Source organism: Protopterus annectens, chromosome 2.part1 (genome assembly GCF_019279795.1).
Source record: "Protopterus annectens isolate FY-2018-M chromosome 2.part1, PAN1.0, whole genome shotgun sequence".
In the NCBI taxonomy this organism is placed as follows: Eukaryota; Metazoa; Chordata; order Ceratodontiformes; family Protopteridae; genus Protopterus; species Protopterus annectens.
In genome coordinates this window covers 873,572,879-873,592,309 of record NC_056729.1, presented here as the reverse complement: position 1 = coordinate 873,592,309, position 19,431 = coordinate 873,572,879, and the positions used below count along the sequence as shown (strand labels likewise).

The 19,431-nt window shown below is 36.9% G+C and overlaps 1 protein-coding gene across 1 annotated transcript in view; it reads right to left on the bottom strand.

Moving 5' to 3' along the window:
- WDR17 (WD repeat domain 17) overlaps window positions 1–19,431 on the bottom strand; it is a 1,021,977-nt gene that overhangs the window by 326,840 nt on the left and 675,706 nt on the right. The window contains exon 18 of the mRNA XM_044062517.1: window positions 4,893–4,957. Coding sequence (XP_043918452.1) covers window positions 4,893–4,957 — 65 coding nt within the window. The remainder of the gene's footprint in view (window positions 1–4,892; window positions 4,958–19,431) is intronic.

Genomic DNA, 19,431 nt, shown 5'->3' with positions numbered 1-19,431 from the left:
CCTGTGAAAGTTTTCCATGATAAATATTAAGACATAACAAAAGAACAAACACATTATAAAAAAATATAAAAATATTTAAAAGCATCCATATTCACCTATAAAGATGCCTAAGCTTCAAAAAGGGCTTTAATGATATTTTCTCATTTAAGCCTCTACCCCTGTCAGCTTGCAATCTCAACATCCATCTAACTTCCTGTGCTTCGGTCTGATTCTCAGTATCTGACCCCTATTATTAAAATAAATTTTCTGTATAACTATAAACTTAAATTTGTGTGCAGATCCAAATTGGGCAGTATGTTTGGCTAATGCATTGCTGTCAGACCCATTAGAGATGTCATAAATGTGCTCTTGAATGCAGTCCCTCAACCAGCAATTGGTTTTACCCACATAAAAACAATAACATACTTGGCAAACTGCTGAATACACTAAATCTACGGAATTGCAGTAGTGTGTAACTGGGGCTTTTCTCTTCGGGTCTACACTGAAAATATTCTGGCCCAGCTGGACTAACCCGGTTAAATGTCAAAGTATACATAATTAAAAATATATATTTTTATAACATTTTGCTATCCCATGTAAAAGCTGAATGGCCTGTCTGTATATTTAAACTTTGCACCTACTGCACACAAAGCCATGACTCTAACCATTCAGCTACCGGGGATAATGTGATAGCACCAATACATTTCTGTATAGCTCTCAGTTACATTTAAGCACTGCTGAGCACTGCAACATGCTTTGCAAACTCTCTTAGTTATGCTTAAATGTGACCTTTTACATTAAAATTGAAAGTATCCAGTTTCTATTTTTAGATGTCTGGTATGTGTCTATTGCTAAGCACCATGGAAACACAAAAAATACAAAAAAAACAAAAAACCTAATTAACTTTAATATTTCAGTGCCATCTGGCACTTTAACACTGCAAGGAGTGTGTTTCTCATCTGTGAACACTGTAACACACACCCTTCACTGATTCTGTAACTATGTTACAAGGCTCTCTCTTAGCAGTGTATCTTCTCTAATATGCAAGGCACACTGTCAAGGTGGAGCCGAAGACATGGCCACCATACACTCAGTGTAGACCTTACACTATTCCTACACTGAGTTTATGAAATCTGGGGGTGTGTCTTTTAATATAATTACATCTACATCACATATATTATACTACTCCAAAATCCCTATTCTTCTTACTATATCCTTGATACTATTCACATTTATAAAAAGCACTCTAAAATTTTCATTTTCCCTTTGATCCATGGTTTCATAAGCTCACAGTTAATTACTAGACTAGCTTTCTTAATAGATCATTTTAAACCTCATCAGTTTCTTCCAAAGGTGAGAATTAAACACTGTATCTTGCGTATGTGAGTCACAGACCTTATCATTATACCAATCCACACTTATTAGCTGTATATATTTTTTCATCCATTTCCTTTCCTTTTTTATTTATACTTATCCCTTTAAATTTTCTTTTTTTGTCCTTTACCCTTTTACCAATATTTTTTTTCTTTTCTACCTCCTAATTAATTTCATCTTCATCACTTATTTTAGAACCTTCTTCTGTGACCTCATTATTTTTTCTCATCTAATTTTCATCTGTTTCTATTTATAAACTTTGTTTTCTTCGTTCATTTTCAATTCTTTCTTTTTTTCTCTTTTATTACTCTTATTTTCATTTTTGCAATCCATCTGTGACAAAAGGAAGTACTGCCAACACAGGTAGCACGAATTTTGTAAATAATTATATGTAATTTGTGAATATCAAACTGATTTATATAAGACGCTTGTGCTACAAGTGTATTAGAACTGTATGTCATGCATATATCAAAACTGCTGTGTAAAGATGTTTGTGTTTAAAAGGCATTTGTAAAGTGCTTGTGCTTAAAATGCATCCACAGTGTGGCCTACTAGAAGAGAACAAAAATGTACATGTACTACTGGAACTGTTTAAATGTATATGTTTTGACAGAGAAAACTGGAGGGTTAACCTCAGTCAAGCAAAGTTTTGAAAACTATTTGAAATTAAATTACTTTATAGGCTAAGTCATAAAGATGTTTCAATGCAGCTAGAGACACAAGGTCTGTACTAGAAAGCTTTCTGTATTGTCTTCAGGTTGAACTAATTACTACTTTGGAAGCATGAAGGAATGTAATTGTTTTATGACTTCCACCATTTGCCAAAGATCTAAGCAAAAACCCTTGTATGATTATTTTTACAGGTAGATGCTAAATACTGTCAGCTTCAGCAATGGGGAGGGGGGGGTTGACTGGGAACTAGAAGTCAGATGACCAGAAATGATGTCATTCTGCAAGCTATCCCAGCAGTAATATTTTAGATATTATTTTGAGAAGTCTCTCAGTGAGACAGAGCATTGTGAATTCTGTCTTGGACCTGACAACAAGAAGACCCATTCACCACATAATCTGCCGTGCTGATGTCACTGTGAGGGCTGATGTCACTGTGAATATATATTTAGTATTGTCTTTTTCTTTTATTATTAATTATGAAATATATCTAAACCTTTCATTGTGGCTGATATGTGTAGATATATTTAAGTTTTAAGAGTGCTATTTATTTGGTGTCACTCTGTGGGACACTCCTAATAGCCTTGCTCTTGGTCAAACTAGCATTTGTATTTATATTAATATTACATAGTAAGATTGGACACCCTTTGTTAAAGGCATTAAAGTAGCTATCAAGGAGTGACTGGTAGCAGTGGTAACTACCTTATAGTCTGGCAGAAGGGGGCATAGCTAGTAAACCTGTGCCAACCTTTCCCATATGTTTGGGTGTGTAAATTAAACCTCAGAAAGTGTGTATGTCAGCTACCTGGGCAGGGTGATGAAGCACTGGCTGGACAGAGAGGGTGCTCCAGGTCTTGGCTTGGTCACTCAGCTGAGATATCAACTCTATAGCTGTGCCAGTGGGTTGACTTATTGGGGATCTGGAAAAAGGGTGGGAATCCAGCCCCGGACTGACTGTGGTACCTGTGTTAAGGGAAATTGCACTTGATGCAAAGAGCTACATCTAGAAATACTATGTGTATGCTTATTGTACTCCCAGTCAATGTCCCTACTCACTGTTGCCAGTGGTGAGGATTGAGGCTCCTTGATTACTAGTTGGTAGTGGTGGGTCATCACACCATCCATTAATGTCCAGTTTTGTTCATTTATAACATTTCAATTCACATTTTCATCATGTCCCATTTCCCCACAAATATAACATTTAAATTTGTCACAGTTATCTACAAATATCCTTCTTTCCACAAAAAATGACACTCCTATTCCAATCAACATCTGTCATGCTTCGTTTATTTATATTTTTTTCTCTTTCTATTTTTAGAATGCACTTAATCTTGAGTCCCAATAGCTTTTCTCTCATAGGTAAGTACTAGGCTATTTATCATTTTGTGCCATTTTAAGCCTAGCCAATTTCTCTTTCACAGGTAAGAATCAAGCCCTGTATTACAATCTCAGCCACCAGTCCATGAACACCATTTGTCACAAACTTTTGCAATGCCAGTACTTTCTTTACAGTCATTTTCCAAATGTCCTTTCCAAGTTTGTCTTTCTACCTCTGTTTAAAATTGTGCATGATTTTTATTTGTTTCCCTGATAAATACTTTTATCACCTAAAGAGTCCATATGTTACAGTCTTTCTTTTTCATATTCTCCAAGAAAACTTTCTATTGAAAAAAAACAGTCTCAAATAAAATGTCACAAAATGTCTATTTGTTAATAAGAATAACTGTTCTTACCTCATATGCTTTTACATCCAAAGGAGCTATTAAATTGTCCCACACTTCATACCTGTCCTTCCTTTGTCTTCTTTATTTTGAATCCTTACCATGTACTTCTGTTTTTCATTTTCTTCTACCTTTTTTTTCTGCTACCCCCTTTTGCCTTCTTTTATTTTTCTCTGCATATGTTTTCTTTTCCATCTCACCACTATTCTTCAGGATTGTCTCTGCAAGCTCCTTTTGTATTTTGTCTGTAGTATCCACATAGGAAACATTTCCTTCATTGTCTGGCTCACTCTACACCACCATTTCTTTCAGTAAATCATCCTGCAACCAACCCGACTGGATCATCTACATCAAACAGATTTCTTTGAAACATCTCCTCAGAATCCTGCACACATTATCCAGTCTCAATATTTGCTTTCTCTTCCATTTCTCTCACCACTCCATCTTCTCCTTCTGTCTTCATCTGCCTCCCTGTTTCTCAGGGTGCCTCTCCTCCTGGAACCAGAACAGGAAGTGCTCCTGCAAAATGGGTCCCACTAGCAACAATAACAAGTAGGGGAATACCCTGATGTCCTGACCAAATTTCCCCTAGTAGTATAAATACTACCTCTGGTCTCCCCTGAAAGGAGTTACTACCTAGTGGACTAACCACGCTAACAAAGGCTAAATAAAAAAATAGCTTGGAACTGCATGATTTTTGTCTCACCATTGTTATATTAAATCTCATTGCTTTTCAAGACTACTTTCTTCCAAATTCATCCCTTATATTATGCTATAGTAACTTAAAGTCTAAATAATAACTCTGAAAAACAGAACGGCCTCTGATATTTGCATCTGATAGATTAATTTCTAAGAAGAGATTGCCTAAGGAAACTCTTGAACTGATATATGCTCCATAATATGTTTTCTTGTGACCTTTTCATCATAAGGCAGGCATAGAGTTTTTCATTTAGTGAGGCTGTTCCATATGCCTTACACAAAACTAACTAAAGGAAAATTTTGTTTAGTGAATTTACTTTATGAACAATCTCCATCCAGGCCTCTTCACAAAAAGGAGAAAATATACTTAAAAGTATTTTGCTGTTGTTCTGCATTGTTAAAATAGCTAAGAGTATATATTCAGCACAGTGATACATTTGTATATCTCACCTTTGCATTAGCTTTTTCCAGTATTTCAAAGATACACCAGGTGCAACTGACAATGCTTTATCCCACTAAAAGAAAACAAAAGAAAAAAGTGAATAAAGCATATCTATGCATTTAGCATACAATACTTAGTATACTAACTATTTGACAGTGCCTTTTTTAGATTTTTGGATACTGTATGATACATCAATGAAGACCGGAGGTGGGATACTGAACCCAGATACTTACTTTCTGTAAGATTATAAGCAATGCATTTAATCTCACATGCCTATAGTGTTTCTCTCATAGGTAAGTTCTAGGCTATCTGCCCTTGTGGGCCAATTTAAGTTTAGCCAGTTTCTCTTCCAAAGGTGAGAATCAAGTCCTGTATATTGTATCTGTGTGGTAAACATCTTAACCATTATACTAACCCCCAATCTTTGTTATTATTCTGAGTTATCACATCATGCTTTGACTTTTATGTGCTATGAGGAATGCAGTCGTATAATACTTAATGTCGCTGTCTCATAGCACCTGGTTCTGTGGCTTGGTTCTTGGCTGGGTTGTAATCAATGTGAAGTGTGATTCCCCTGTGTTCATTTGTGTTCATCCCATAGAATTACTGTAGTTAATGGGTAATCTTCCATACTGCAGGTAGGTGTACATAAAGTGGGCAAACGCCAAACTGCACCCTCATCCTATTACTCTGAATTTGATAAAGTAGAAATTAAAATTAATGAAAACAGCAGTATTATTAATATTATTCCTGATTTCCAGCCAATTATATTTTGTCCTCATCTGAATGGAGACACCATTCTGGTAGCCACCACCCCTACTAACCACTTTATAACAATATTAGGCTTATACCCAGGATGATCTATTACTGAATGAGTTCACATGCTCCTGTAGACCTGTCAGACTCAAGTAAAAGTTAGGGAATAAGCAATAGTGGGAAAGCTGCCGCATCACATTGTAGGATCTGAGGCTCAGTATGTTAATGTAGCCTAACTAGGTAGGTAGTAATGTAGGGATTACCAGAGGAAGTCACCATTGAAGGGTGAAAAAGCTTACAGTAGGGATCCCTATCAGCTGATTAAGTTTTCAGAAACTAGAAATTCATATGGTTGAGACCATATTAATGAATTTTTGAAAACTCAAAGCTTTTGAATGGAGATTGCGGTACAGCAAGGATCAGGAAATTTACCATTTTCTTCACTGTAGTGCAGTCTCGGAGTTGGTATATATAATTTGCAGGGGGTATGGGGGTGCAGGGGATAAATGTAAAAAAGTAGATTTTTGTGTTTTTTTCTGATGTTCGAGTTTTTGGAAACTCAATCATATGGTCTCATCCTTATGAATTTCGAGTTTTGGAAAACTCAGTCCTCTGACATAGATCCTACAGTAGTTGTATTTTGTCATTAAACAGTCTGTTCTGGTCTTCACATTTTCAGTCACTGTGATTTTTGGTCGATACAGATATTTTCCAGCTGTGTTGAATCAATAGCGGAAGTGATGGAGACTGAATTTATGGGAACTGTGAATCCAGGGGACACTGCCACTCAGCTGAAGTGCAGAAGGAATAGGAAGGGCAGTAAGATTCTAATGGAAGAGTAAAAAGGCTGTTGGCAAGTAATCTGCTTAGGCACAGTACGAGAAAGGTGATTTAACTGACTGACTTGGTTCTCACCAACATGGGCTACTTACGCAGCACTCCCATAGTATGTTCCTTCCTGGTGAGATCAGATCATCGGACCGTCTCATTTGAAGTTTTTATCCCACCCAACCACCCCCAGCCATAATCAAGCTACAATACTTCTAAAAAGCTGACTACAACCTCCAAAGGGAGGGTATCATCAGCTTCACACCACTGCCCACCTCAGAGGATGCAGGCAACTATGCTGAACAGTAGTACACCAGTGCAGTATAGAAGCATCTGTACAACTGCATGGACTCAGCCATACCCAACAGAACAGAAACTTGTTCCTTAAGAAAAAACAAACCTGTTTGGTGGACATCCTGTATCAACAGGCTTTACAACAAAAGGAAGAAACTGTTGTCCAAGGGTAAAAATGGAACAAATTCCAAATGGGAAAACTCCCTCATTAGCCTCAACAAGCAAATTAGATCACCAGTGAAAACCTCAAAATCCAATTATAAATCAAAACTAGTCACCGAAACAAAGGGAAACCACAAAGTCAGCTATGTCAGAAACCTCCTTGGCAATGCGCAGGTTTGTTCTGAATTAGTACTTAACATTATCATTTACACTGATCCTGTTGACCTAGCAGATAGGTTCAGTGCAAACTTCACCTCCCTGTCCTCTCCAAAAGGCCCTTTTGATATCCCTGATACTTGTCCTGCACTTCATATCTCCATAGAGCAAGTGTCAAAGGTCCTATCCAAGGCAAAGAAGACTGAGTTGTTAGATGGGTATGCCAAAGGTGATTTCACTAACTGACTTGTTATAAAGGGTATGAGAAAGGTGATTTAACTGACTGACTTGTTAGACAGGGCATGTGATAGTTGATTTAACTCACTGACTCATTTGAGAAGGAATGAAAAATGTGATTTAACTGACTGACTTGTTATACAGGATATGAGAAAGGTGATTTAATGAACTGACTTATACAGGACATGAGAAAGATGATTTAACTGACTGACTTGTTATACAGCATATAAGAAAGATGATTGACTGACTTGTTAGACATGGTATGAGAGAGGTGATTTAACTGGGTGTATATTACGTTATTGAACTGTTAAAAGTTCAAATGTCATATGGTCGATACCATATGATCGAACTTTCAAAAGTTTGAACATTGCAACGGAGATCTTCATACAGTGCAGAATGGGAAGATTTCCCTTTCCTGCACTGTAGTGTGATCTCAAGGTTGGTATATTTAAAGAGTGAGGAGTGTGGGGGTGCTTGCCCCCTGTTTAAGATGGTCAGGTAGGTTTTTTTTTTTTAGTTTTTCAAACTTTTAAAAGTTTGATCATATGGCTTTAACCATATGATGTTCGAACTTTTAAAAAATTCGATAACGTAATATACACACGATTTAACTGACTGAATTGTTAGGGTATAAGAAAGGTGATTTAACTGACTTGTTAGACATAGTATGAGAAAGGTGATTTAACTGATGGACTTATTAGGGTATGAGAAAGGTGATTTAACTGACTGACTTGTTATACAAGGTATGACAAAGGTGATTTAATGGACTGACTTGTTAAATGGGACATTAGAATGATGATTTAACTGACTGAATTGTTAGTGCATGTGAAAGGTGATTGACTTGTTAAACAGGGGAATAAGAAAGGGGATTTAACTGCCTGACTTGTTAGACAGGGTATGAGAAAGGTGATTTAACTAACTGACTTGTTAGAGCATCAGAAAGGTGATTTAACTGACTGACTTGTTGCACAGATAATGAGAAAGGTGATTTAATGGACTGACTTGTTATACAGAGTATGAGAAAGGTGATTTGACTGAGTGACCTGTTAGACAAGGTATGAGAAAGATGATTTAATTGACTGAATTGTTAGACAGGGTATGTAAAAGGTAATTTAACTAACTTGTTATACACGGTATGAGAAAGGTGATTTAACTTATGGACTTGTTAGACAGGACATGAGAAAGGTTATTTAACTGACTGACTTGTTAGACAGGGCATTTCGTGAAAGTCGATTTAACTCACTGACTTGTTTGACAGGGAATGTAAAAGGTGATTTAATTGACTGACTTGTTATACATGGTACAGCTTCCTGGGACCTGACAGTATCTCAGGCTGTATTCTGCACCATCTCCAGTAAGAACTGGCTTCACCATTGAGCACCCTATTCAACCACAGCCTAAATACAGGCTTCATTCCAGAAGAATGGAAAACTGCTATTGTCATCCCCTTGCACAAAGGTGTTGTTACTACTGACCTTGGAAACTATTGACCCATTAGCTTGTAAAGCAATGGAGTGTATTATTATGGATCTCATAAACAAGGACATAGGCAATCTCCAAACCCTTGATCTCACCCAGTTCGGATTCATTAAGGGCAGATCTTGCCTGTTGAACCTGGTTGACTTCTTTGAGACTGACACCAAGGCCCTGGGTGAGGGAATGTCAGTACATACAGCTTACCTTGACTTGGCCAAAGCCTTTGACACAATCCCTCACTTGGGAATCATCGAGAAGCTAACACAACTTAGCATAAATCACTATCTCATCCAGTGGGTGGCCAACTGGCTCACTGACAGGATCCTCAAGGTCAAAATAGGTGCCTACACCTCCAATAGCAGACCTGTCACTAGTGGAGTTCCCCAAGGATCTGTCCTGGGACCCCTACTGTTTGGCATATACTTCTCAGAGGTCCAGGCAAAGACAAAAGGCCCCTACTGATTGCTACATCAGCAGCAACCTCCTAAGCACACAACCTGTGGTGAGAAATCTGGGTACTCAGACATTATATAGTGACAGTGGTCAGAAAAGCCTTTTACTTGGTTCATCTCATAAGTAAAGGATTGCATCCAAACAAAGGAGGTTATTACTTCTCTATACTCCTCCCTCATTAGACCAATAATTGAGTATAACTCTCCATTTGGTATGTACCTCTCCAAACATCTGCACCAACTGGAAAGGCCACAGAAATACCTCACCAAGAGAATCCATGACCTCCAAAACCTGTCCTATGCAGACAGGATCAAATCACTGTCACACTACTTGGTGTTGCATGGATTGTTCAGAGGTGACCTGTGTCTTGCCTACATGGCAATCTCAGACCCTGACCTACTAGAGATGCTCCATATCTGTAAGTCTAACTCCTCATGCATTACCCGCTTGAAAGGCCTGAATCTAGTATGCAATATCAACAAAACCTGCTGGAGAGACAGGTTTGTCTCCCAGAGGCTGCCCCATATCTGGAATGGACTTCCCTTATACATCAAACAGAGTACATTGCTGACCCTTTTCAAGCACAACCTTGATGAGTGGATGGGAAAACAAAAATTTGTCCCAGGGTTTCCACCTATGTCTCTCAATGACAGGAGCAACAGGTGCCCAATTGAGGTTTCTTTTTGGGGATAAACTCTTGGCTTGGTTTGTAAGCGCCCCAGGGCTATTGGCCTAGTAACCTCCTATAACCTTGTTATTCTATGACTTGTTATACAGGGTATGAGAAAGGAGATTTAACAGACTTACTTGTTATACAGGGTATAAGAAAGGTGATTTAACTGACTGACTTGTTACACAAGGTATGAGAAAGATGATTTAACTGACTGAGTTTTTAGACGGGGTATGCAAAGGGTGATTTAACTAACTGACTTGTTATAAAGGGTATGAGAAAGGTGATTTAACTGACTGACTTGTTAGACAGGGCATGTGATAGTTGATTTAACTAACTGGCTCATTTGAGAGGGAATGAAAAATGTGATTTAACTGACTGACTTGTTATACAGGATATGAGAAAGGTGATTTAATGGACTGACTTCTACACAGCATGAGAAAGGTGATTTAACTGACTGACTTGTTATACAGTATATAAGAAAGATGACTGACTGACTTGTTAGACATGGTATGAGAGGGGTGATTTAACTGGGTGTATATTACATTACTGAACTGTTAAAAGTTCAAATGTCATATGGTCGACACCATATGATCGAACTTTTAAAAGTTCAAACATTTCAATGGAGATCTCCATACAGTGCAGAATGGGAAGATTTCCCTTTCCTACACTGTAGTGCGATCTCGGAGTTGGTATGAGAAAGGTGATTTAACTGATGGACTTATTAGGGTATGGGAAAGATGATTTAACTGACTGACTTGTTATACAAGGTATGAGGAAGGTGATTTAATGGACTGACTTGTTAGACAGGGCATTAGAATGGTGATTTAACTGACTGACTTGTTAGGGCATGTGAAAGTTAATTGACTTGTTAAACAGGGGAATGAGAAAGGGGATTTAACTGACTGACTTGTTAGGGTATGAGAAAGGTGATTTAACTGACTGACTTGTTAGACAAAGCATCAGAAAGGTGATTTAACTGACTGACTTATTACACAGATAATGAGAAAGGTGATTTAATGGACTGAGTTGTTATACAGGGTATGAGAAAGGTGATTTCACTGATTGACTTGTTAGACAGGACATGTGATAGGTTATTTAACTGACTGACTTGTTAGACAGAGCATTTCGTGAAAGTTGATTTAACTCACTGACTTGTTTGACAGGGAATGAAAAAGGTGATTTAATTGACTGAATTGTTAGGGTATGTAAAAGGTGATTTAACTAACTTGTTATACAGGGTATGAGAAACGTGATTTAACTGATGGACTTGTTAGACAGAACATGAAAAAGGTTATTTAACTGACTGACTTCTTAGACAGGGCATTTTGTGAAAGTTGATTTAACTCACTGACTTGTTTGACAGGGAATGAAAAAGGTGATTTAATTGACTGACTTGTTATACAGGGTATGAGAAAGGTGATTTAACTGACTTGTTATACATTTATGAGAAATGTGATTTAATGGACTGACAAGGTGTTATGGAAATCTTGAGATACCAGAATTGCTTTAATCTTGCCTGGGCAGCATGTATGAACAATCTTTTATGTGAATGCCAGTGACTGAAAACATGAATACAAAGCTGCATGGAAATACAATGCGTGGCTAAAAGAGCATCAGCCAAGATAAGATAGTGTTTATGAATAATTCCTCTCTTTATCAAGGCATAATTATTAATATAAATAAATACTTATACTGAAAATAATTCCTCTAATAATCAAATGTCAGACAACAGATGCAAATTAGCTATAAGACTTCACAGTGCTTTTTAAGAATTGTCAGCAGCCTGAAACAAGGGTCACACACTTACACAGGAAAAAATAGAATGGGAAGGTCACAGCAGCCTGAAACAAGGGTCACACACTGACATGCACTGATGAATTGTAACAGCAGGAATGGCTCTTCTATTAGAAGTTGTATAAAACATGTATTAATAAGTGCTTTTCTATTTCTATCAAACATTCCTAAACTATATGTGTAAAGAATGCAAATAATGTAAAATACATGATTTGTAAAATGTACATATATGCCATTAACATCAAAGAATAAGAAAATGTATATTGTTCTATTTCACACATTATCTATAGAATGAATGACAGGAGCAGATATTGTGCCTTGCATATACATGCTGCAAAGCTGCAGACTTTATATGAAGTTTTTATTAAGCTTTTGTATTTTACTACTTTGTAAGTTGCAAACTTTCATTAGTTCTGAATTATTCAGCAACAGTAATAATGTAAATATGAACTGCAGCTGTAACAATAATAAACAGTCTTTCTCATTAGAAATGTTGTGATAGACAATTAAGCAGTAAGAACATATGATAACAAAGCAAGCTGTTATAGTAGTAACTTTTAAAATAGTCTGCTCACAAGCAATTTTAAATAGATCTATGACCTGATTTGGACACAGTGTATGTCTAAAGAGGCAGGGCTATATCTTTCAAGATTGTATAAAAACCCTGTCCTCATCTGTAATCTTTGTCAGTCAGTAACACAAACCAGATACAAGATGAAATAAACTGTACTGACCCAACTGGAGATGCCTTGCTTTGCTGATCATTTATTTTTCTTGTTCTTCTGACTGCCTGTATTTTTTCCTCATAGGTGCAGTGCTTGTAGATACATTTATAGTTTGGTGCCAAAACCCGGGAGGAAGCAAAGCAGAAAAGTGCAGAGGTTGGAAAATTGAAGTAAGGTTGAAATATTGCAGAAAGGTCTTGGCTTTTACAAGTCAGCGGGTGAAGGAAGAACCAGAATCCTCAAGTTTGGATCAGTTCTCCTCCTTGGAGTAAAGGAAGAACCAGAATCCTCAAGGTTGGATCAGTTCTCCTCTGTGGAGTCTCATCCGCAGGACAAGGGAGGTGGAATTAAAGGCTGCAGCTAAATTTCCCAGAGGGATTTCCACACTGCCAAAATAGGGTGAGACTCTAGTCTTTCTGTTGTTTGTAGAATGCACTAAAGCTTTGTTCTCCTATAGTTACATGTGTAATCTGTAATTTATGAGGCATGCAGTTAGAGAAATTTGCATGTTAGTAATATTTTTAAATGTGGTAGGGATAAGGCATCACAGTTGTTGTTGTTGTTGTCTTTCGGCTTTTCCCAGTTAGGGGTTGCCACAGTGGAACTCCGGTCCACTAATGATTGGCAGTAGATTTTCATGAATGTCGAGGTGCCAGCTCGACGTTTAACCTTCAACAAAGGCACGCCCATTTACGCATGTCTTTCAAAAGCCCACCCAACCGCGGGGAGGACATGCAGACTCCACACAGAAGGCACTCCCTGCACTCCAGCCGAGAACTGAACGGGAGAACCTCTTGCTGTGAGGCAACAATGCTACCGCTGCACCACCACAGAAGGCATCACAGTTGTTACAACCAGAAATTAGATCTGAGAAATTGAATTTTAAAAGTAACAGCATTAGAGATTTAAACCAGGATTTTATACCAGAAAAAGTACCTGTAACCAAATCTATAAACAGATATTTATTAAGATTTACTAAATCATGTCAAGAAAAAAAGTTTCAAGAGAAATCTGAAAGTGTTATTGAGGAAAATTCTCAGGAAAAATCTGACAGTTTTGTTTCATTCTCTGAAGGAAGAGAGATGTCAGATTCTAAAAATACCCCAGAGAAAGCTAAGGCATCAAGGTTAATTTTATCTCCTAATTTTCCCAGATTTGAAGAAGCAAATAGTGCAGGTGATAATTCACAGACAGGGGATGCACATTTGTTGTTATTAGATATTATTCATGACTGGGTCAGTCAAAGGCAAAAAATATTAAGGGAAAAAGAGAAGTCCTATTTTTAAACTGCCTTCTTTGATTTATAAGTTTATAGAGTAAGGAAAACCAAATCAAAATAAAAGAGATTTTGTTAAGAAAACATTCATTCCAGCTCTCTTACAGCAGGACTATAGAAGCTTTGTAAAAAATATATATATCTTCCCACTTACAGGAAAGTGTAAAAGGATCAAACAGACAAGTAAAAGAGACAGCAGATGAACTAACAAAGAAAAAGAACACTAATGCCACATGCTCAGATTTGGGTGAGACCACTTAGATACATATTTAATAGATACAGAAGCTGCAGTTAGTATTACTACAAGAACATTCCCAGGAATGAAAACTATAAATTTACAAGGGTTGGAAGGAAAATATCTCATGCTCGAGTAAGTCTCCCTGTAGAAACAAAGATGGAGAAGACACCTTCCAGCATGCATGGGTATCAGGTCCTCATCTACAAAACATCATTGGAAATAATATCTTAAAACAAAGAGATTACATTATAGGTTTGTGTCACAGAGAATTGATTAAGAGGCCATTAAATGAAATATTAATTATATCTGAAGCATTATGCAAATACAGTGTCAAAGACCCAGGACAGTATGATTTAGTTGAATTATTAAAAACACCAAAGCAAGATTTGTCTCAGCTAATTTATTGCTATCAGGATGTTTTTACTAAACAGGCAATACTGAATACTGTGAAAGCTTTAGAAGTTCAAGGGGTAGTGAGAAAAGTTAATTCACCAGCTAACAGCCCATACTGACCTGTACAGAGGCCAGATGGAAGTTATCATCTTACTGTTGTTTATAGAGAACTTAATAAGGTGATACCTCGTTCTTTGCCAATAGTAAGAAGCATGCCTGATCTTATTGCCCAGATTCAGGAAAAAATGAAAATGTTCTCCACATTAGATGTGAGTAATGGTTTCTGGGGTATTACTCTAGATAAAGACTCACAATGGAAATTGCTTTTACTGTGGAAGGCCAACTGTATACTTGGACAAGAATGCCTCAGGGCTTTCATAATGCTCATCATGTAATGCAGGAAATACTAAAACCACTAGAATGTAATCCTTCTATTATTCAATACTTGGATGACATACTTGTAGGAACAGAAACTGAAAAGCAGCACTTAAATGCATTAACAGAAATTTTCCAAGCAATAAGACAATCAGGATTACAACTGAACCCTAAAAAGAATCAGTTTATGAAAGATACTGCTTCCTTCTTGGGTGTCATGGTATCAGCAGGACAAAGAAGCATTAGTGAAGACAACAAGCAACTAATCAGACAGTTACCAATTCCAGTTACTGTCACAGGGTTAAGGCAACCCTAGGAATCTTTGGATTTTCAAGGGAATGGATACCAGATTATACAGGAAAAGTAAAACCCTTGACTGATATGCTTAAAGGAAACAAAAAAGGAGATGAACTTCTCAATTGGAATGATGAGTCACTAGCAGCTTTCTCTAAGGTCAAGAAAGAACTCATTTCTGCACCTGCTTTGGGTGTCCCAGAAAGAGATAAAGAGTTCATCATACAGTTTGGACACAGTGGTCTAACTATGATGACCATAGTGTTGCAAAAAAGAGGATCTCAATATCAGGTTTTGTGTTATTATTCCCGAGCTATGAGTCCAGCTGAGAAAGGAATGAGAGAATGCGAGAAGCAAGTCTTCAAGCAGAATGGTGTACTGAAGTAACATGTCATATGATTCAGGGCTCTCCAGTTATGCTGCAGACCAGACATACTCCAGTGAAATACATGTTAGAAGGAAATCCAAAGGGCCTGAATAATGCATGACTTGGTAGAATCACTGCACATTTTGCAAGTCAGAAAGGAGGAATCAGAGTAGAAATCCCTCAAATTAAGCTTTTACCAGAACTGTTTAATTACCAAGGGGAATCTCATGAATGTTTTGACTTGGAAAATGAGGAGGAACACTTAAGGGTGGGCAGCCAAACTATTGAAGAGCGCTAGAATTATATATATATATATATATATATATATATATATATATATATATATATATATGGATTCAGGTTCTGGAGCTCTGAAATAGGGTGTTTTATAACATACGATGCAGAGGCCAATGAAAACAAGAAGGGTAGTCTCCCAGGGGGATGCTCAGCACAAAGAGCTGAACTAAAAGCAGTTAAACAAGCCTTGTTATTGCCCAGACCTGTAAGCATTTATACAGACAGTGAATATGTAGTCCGAGTCTTAACATCATCTCTTCCCATTTGGGCAAGGAGAGGTTTGATTACAGCTGATGGTAAACCAATCAGTCATCAGGAAGTGTTGACAGAAATTTGGAGTTTGATAAAAAATGACAATCCTTCTACAGTGAGTATAAATAAGGTCAAAGCTCACACCAAAAATGAAGTACACAGCCAGGCTAATAAAATAGTAGACCAGCTAGCAAAAGAAGGGGCCCTTGACTCCAAAGAAACTTATCCAATACAAAATGTTCCTCAAAACGGGCATGGGAAACAAATGACATGGAAGAAAAACAAATAAGGGAAATGGTGCAACATATTTTAAATAAGTGCCAAATACAAAAGGACTTACCTCTAAATCCTTTATCTTTACATAGTACAGCTTACTTTTGTAAAGATCAGTGTACAGAGTATGACCATAGAGTGGAAAGTGAGGTAGGTAAAATTACCTAAATCCAGTGTGATGGGATCATCATAACACCTACTGTATGTGGATTAACAGTGACAGGAACAGAGGAAATGAATCCATTATGGGGTTCTAAATTTGAACAAGGTGCTCATATGACTTTAAATACAAAAACAAACAAAGATAATCAGCAGTTAGGAAGCTTAGTAAACATTCTAAAAGAACAGCCAGACATCATTAAGAAAGAGAAAATAGAAGAATTTGAAATAGTACAAGGAAATGAATTGGAAAGGGTTAGATTTCCAGAACCATGGTTGGTACCTGGAGAATTCAAAAAAGGTCCCTTACATAGGGTATAAACAATTGAGCCTGAAAAAAGAAAAATTTTGTTAACTTATTACCATACTTTCTTAGGTCATCCAGGAAGGAAAAGACTACAGCACGTTGTTAGTTCTAGATTTAAATGGAAAGGAATGACAACAGACATTGAAAATCATGTAGATAGATGTGTCACATGTGCCATGCACAATGTAGGAAAATGAAATAGGAGAAAACAATATAGACTCTCACAAGCATTGGGACCCTGGGAAAGGGTACAAATGGATTTTGTAGGACCTCTTCCAACAGCACCAGGAGGATTTTGTTTCTTACTTACTTTGACAGATGAATATATTGGATAGGTGGAAGCTAATCCAACAAAAAAGGAAGATGCAAACTCAGTAGTTAGAATAATAAATGAAAGGATCATTCCAACATGGGGAGTGCCCTGAGAAATACATAGTGATCAAGGGACTCACTTTACTGGAAAAGTGACAAACCAAATGTGTAAAACTTGGGGGATCAAGCTAAGGTTTCATACTCCTTACCATCCTCAGAGTTCTGGAAAAGTCAAAAGAGCTAATAGAACTCTAAAGGAAGGATTAAAGAAAATGATTTCTGAGTACGGGAATCATTGGGTAAAACATTTACCCAACATTTTGATTAAGATGTGAAATTCTCCTCAGGGATGTGGGTTAACTCCACATGAAGTAATGACGGGTCGACCTATGAATTTACAAGCAGGAGAAATCCCTTATGGAATATCATTAGAAGAAACAAATTTGTGGGACCAGCTCCAAGACCAAATCAGATGGGCAAAAGGGAGAGTCTGGGAAGCTGGACAAGCCCATAATCTAGAACTGTGTAAACAAAACGAGATTTGGGAATTGAGGGAGGTACAATTAGAACAAGGAGATCTTGTAATGGTCTGTCAGTTTGGAAACACAAGTAAATGGGATTCAAAATGGATAGGACCCTACATTGTTACCAAAATGAGGTTAGTGGCTGTACAAATCCAGCCATATAAAAAAATCAGCCACCAAAAAATGGTTGGATTAATAAAGATCATGTTAAAAGATTAAAATGGAGGAGAGAAAACTGAATAACTTATAAATGTAATAACTAATATAAAGGGACATAATATCAGATACAACTAATAAGAAAACAATTCTTTTCTCTTCCAGCAAATATCAAACCATGAAAATCCTGATATTAATCATGATCCTGACAAGTTTTTACTCATCCATACAAGGAAAGGTGGACTTCAATAACTTTAGCAAATCACTGCAAATGTACTCATAAACTTTGAATGCTAAACAGTGTTGGATATGTGCTGAGACACCACAAGATGCAAACACTGGAATCCCTTTATGGACTATTCCATTTACACTTCTGGAAATGTTGAATCTCACAAACCAAGACTGTGTCCCAAACAATGACTCTATCCCAAGGAAACACCCTTTCTTGAGACTTGCTCATACAACTATGACTGCTAATGTTTGTTTACAAGGAGAAGGAACAAGTAATCACCCATTTATTGAGAAAAGTTCTTGTAGTATTATTTATGCTACCTGAAATACGAGTGAACAATGTTTTGAACGTTTTTAGTAATGAAACTTGCTGGACATTTAGAAAAACTAAAACTAAACACTGTATTACATAAAAAAATCCAGTTTAAGCAGGCATATATTACATATGTGGTAAAAAAGCCTACAAATGGCTTCCTGAGAATTAAAATGAATTATGTTATTTGGGCCATGTAATTCTATCCATTAGACATACTACATTGCCTAATTTTAATATTAGAAATGTTAGATTAAAAAGATATATTGACATAGAAAGAATGGATGTATGAAATGATGTCCTTGCTTGAGTTTCAATCTTTCCATTTTATGGAGAAGGGAAAGCTGTTTGGGAAATTAAAAAACCTGGCAGGTCTATTAGAGGAATTAAAAATGACCATAGAAATGACTGCCATAAAAACTATGGTCTTACAGAATCACATGGCATTAAATTTTGTGCATTGGTAGGAGATGAATATTGTATTTATATTCCTGATAATGAACCTGAAATCAGGAGTCACCTCAAGCTAATTGAGGAAATTGCTCAAAAAGCACAAACAGAAAAAGAAACATGGTTTTCTTGGCTGAGTGGTTCTATCAGTGGCTGAGAAGGAAAAATAATGCAGCTTATACTGGTCATAGTTGGCATTTTAGGATGTATAAGCCTAGTAATTGCTGTCATCAAGTGCGGAATCGAATATGTAAGACAACAATCAGTACAGGTTTTGACAGTGGACCAAGTGCATCAGGTCCAAGACATCATACGATTTACGAAGTCATTTGAACCAATGAAACTGAATAAAATCAACAAACATGAGTTCTCATGTCTGTTCAGGGGGAACTGTTATAGAAATCTTAAGATACCAGCATTACTTTAATCTTCCCTGAGTAGCATGTGTGAACAATCTTTTATGTGAATGCCAGTGACTGAAAACATGAATACAAAGCTGCATGGAAATACAAATGCCTAGCTAAAAGAGCATCAGCCAAGATAAGATAGTGCTTATGAATAATTACTTTCTTTATCAAGGCATAATTATTAATATAAATAAATATTTATACTGAAAATAATTCCTCTAATAATCAAATGTCAGACAACAGATGCAAACTAGCTATAAGACTTTGCAGTCATTTTTTAGAATTGTCAGCAGCCTGAAACAAGGGTCACACGCTGACACAGGAAAAAATAGAATGGAAAGGTCACAGCAGACTGAAACAAGGGTCACA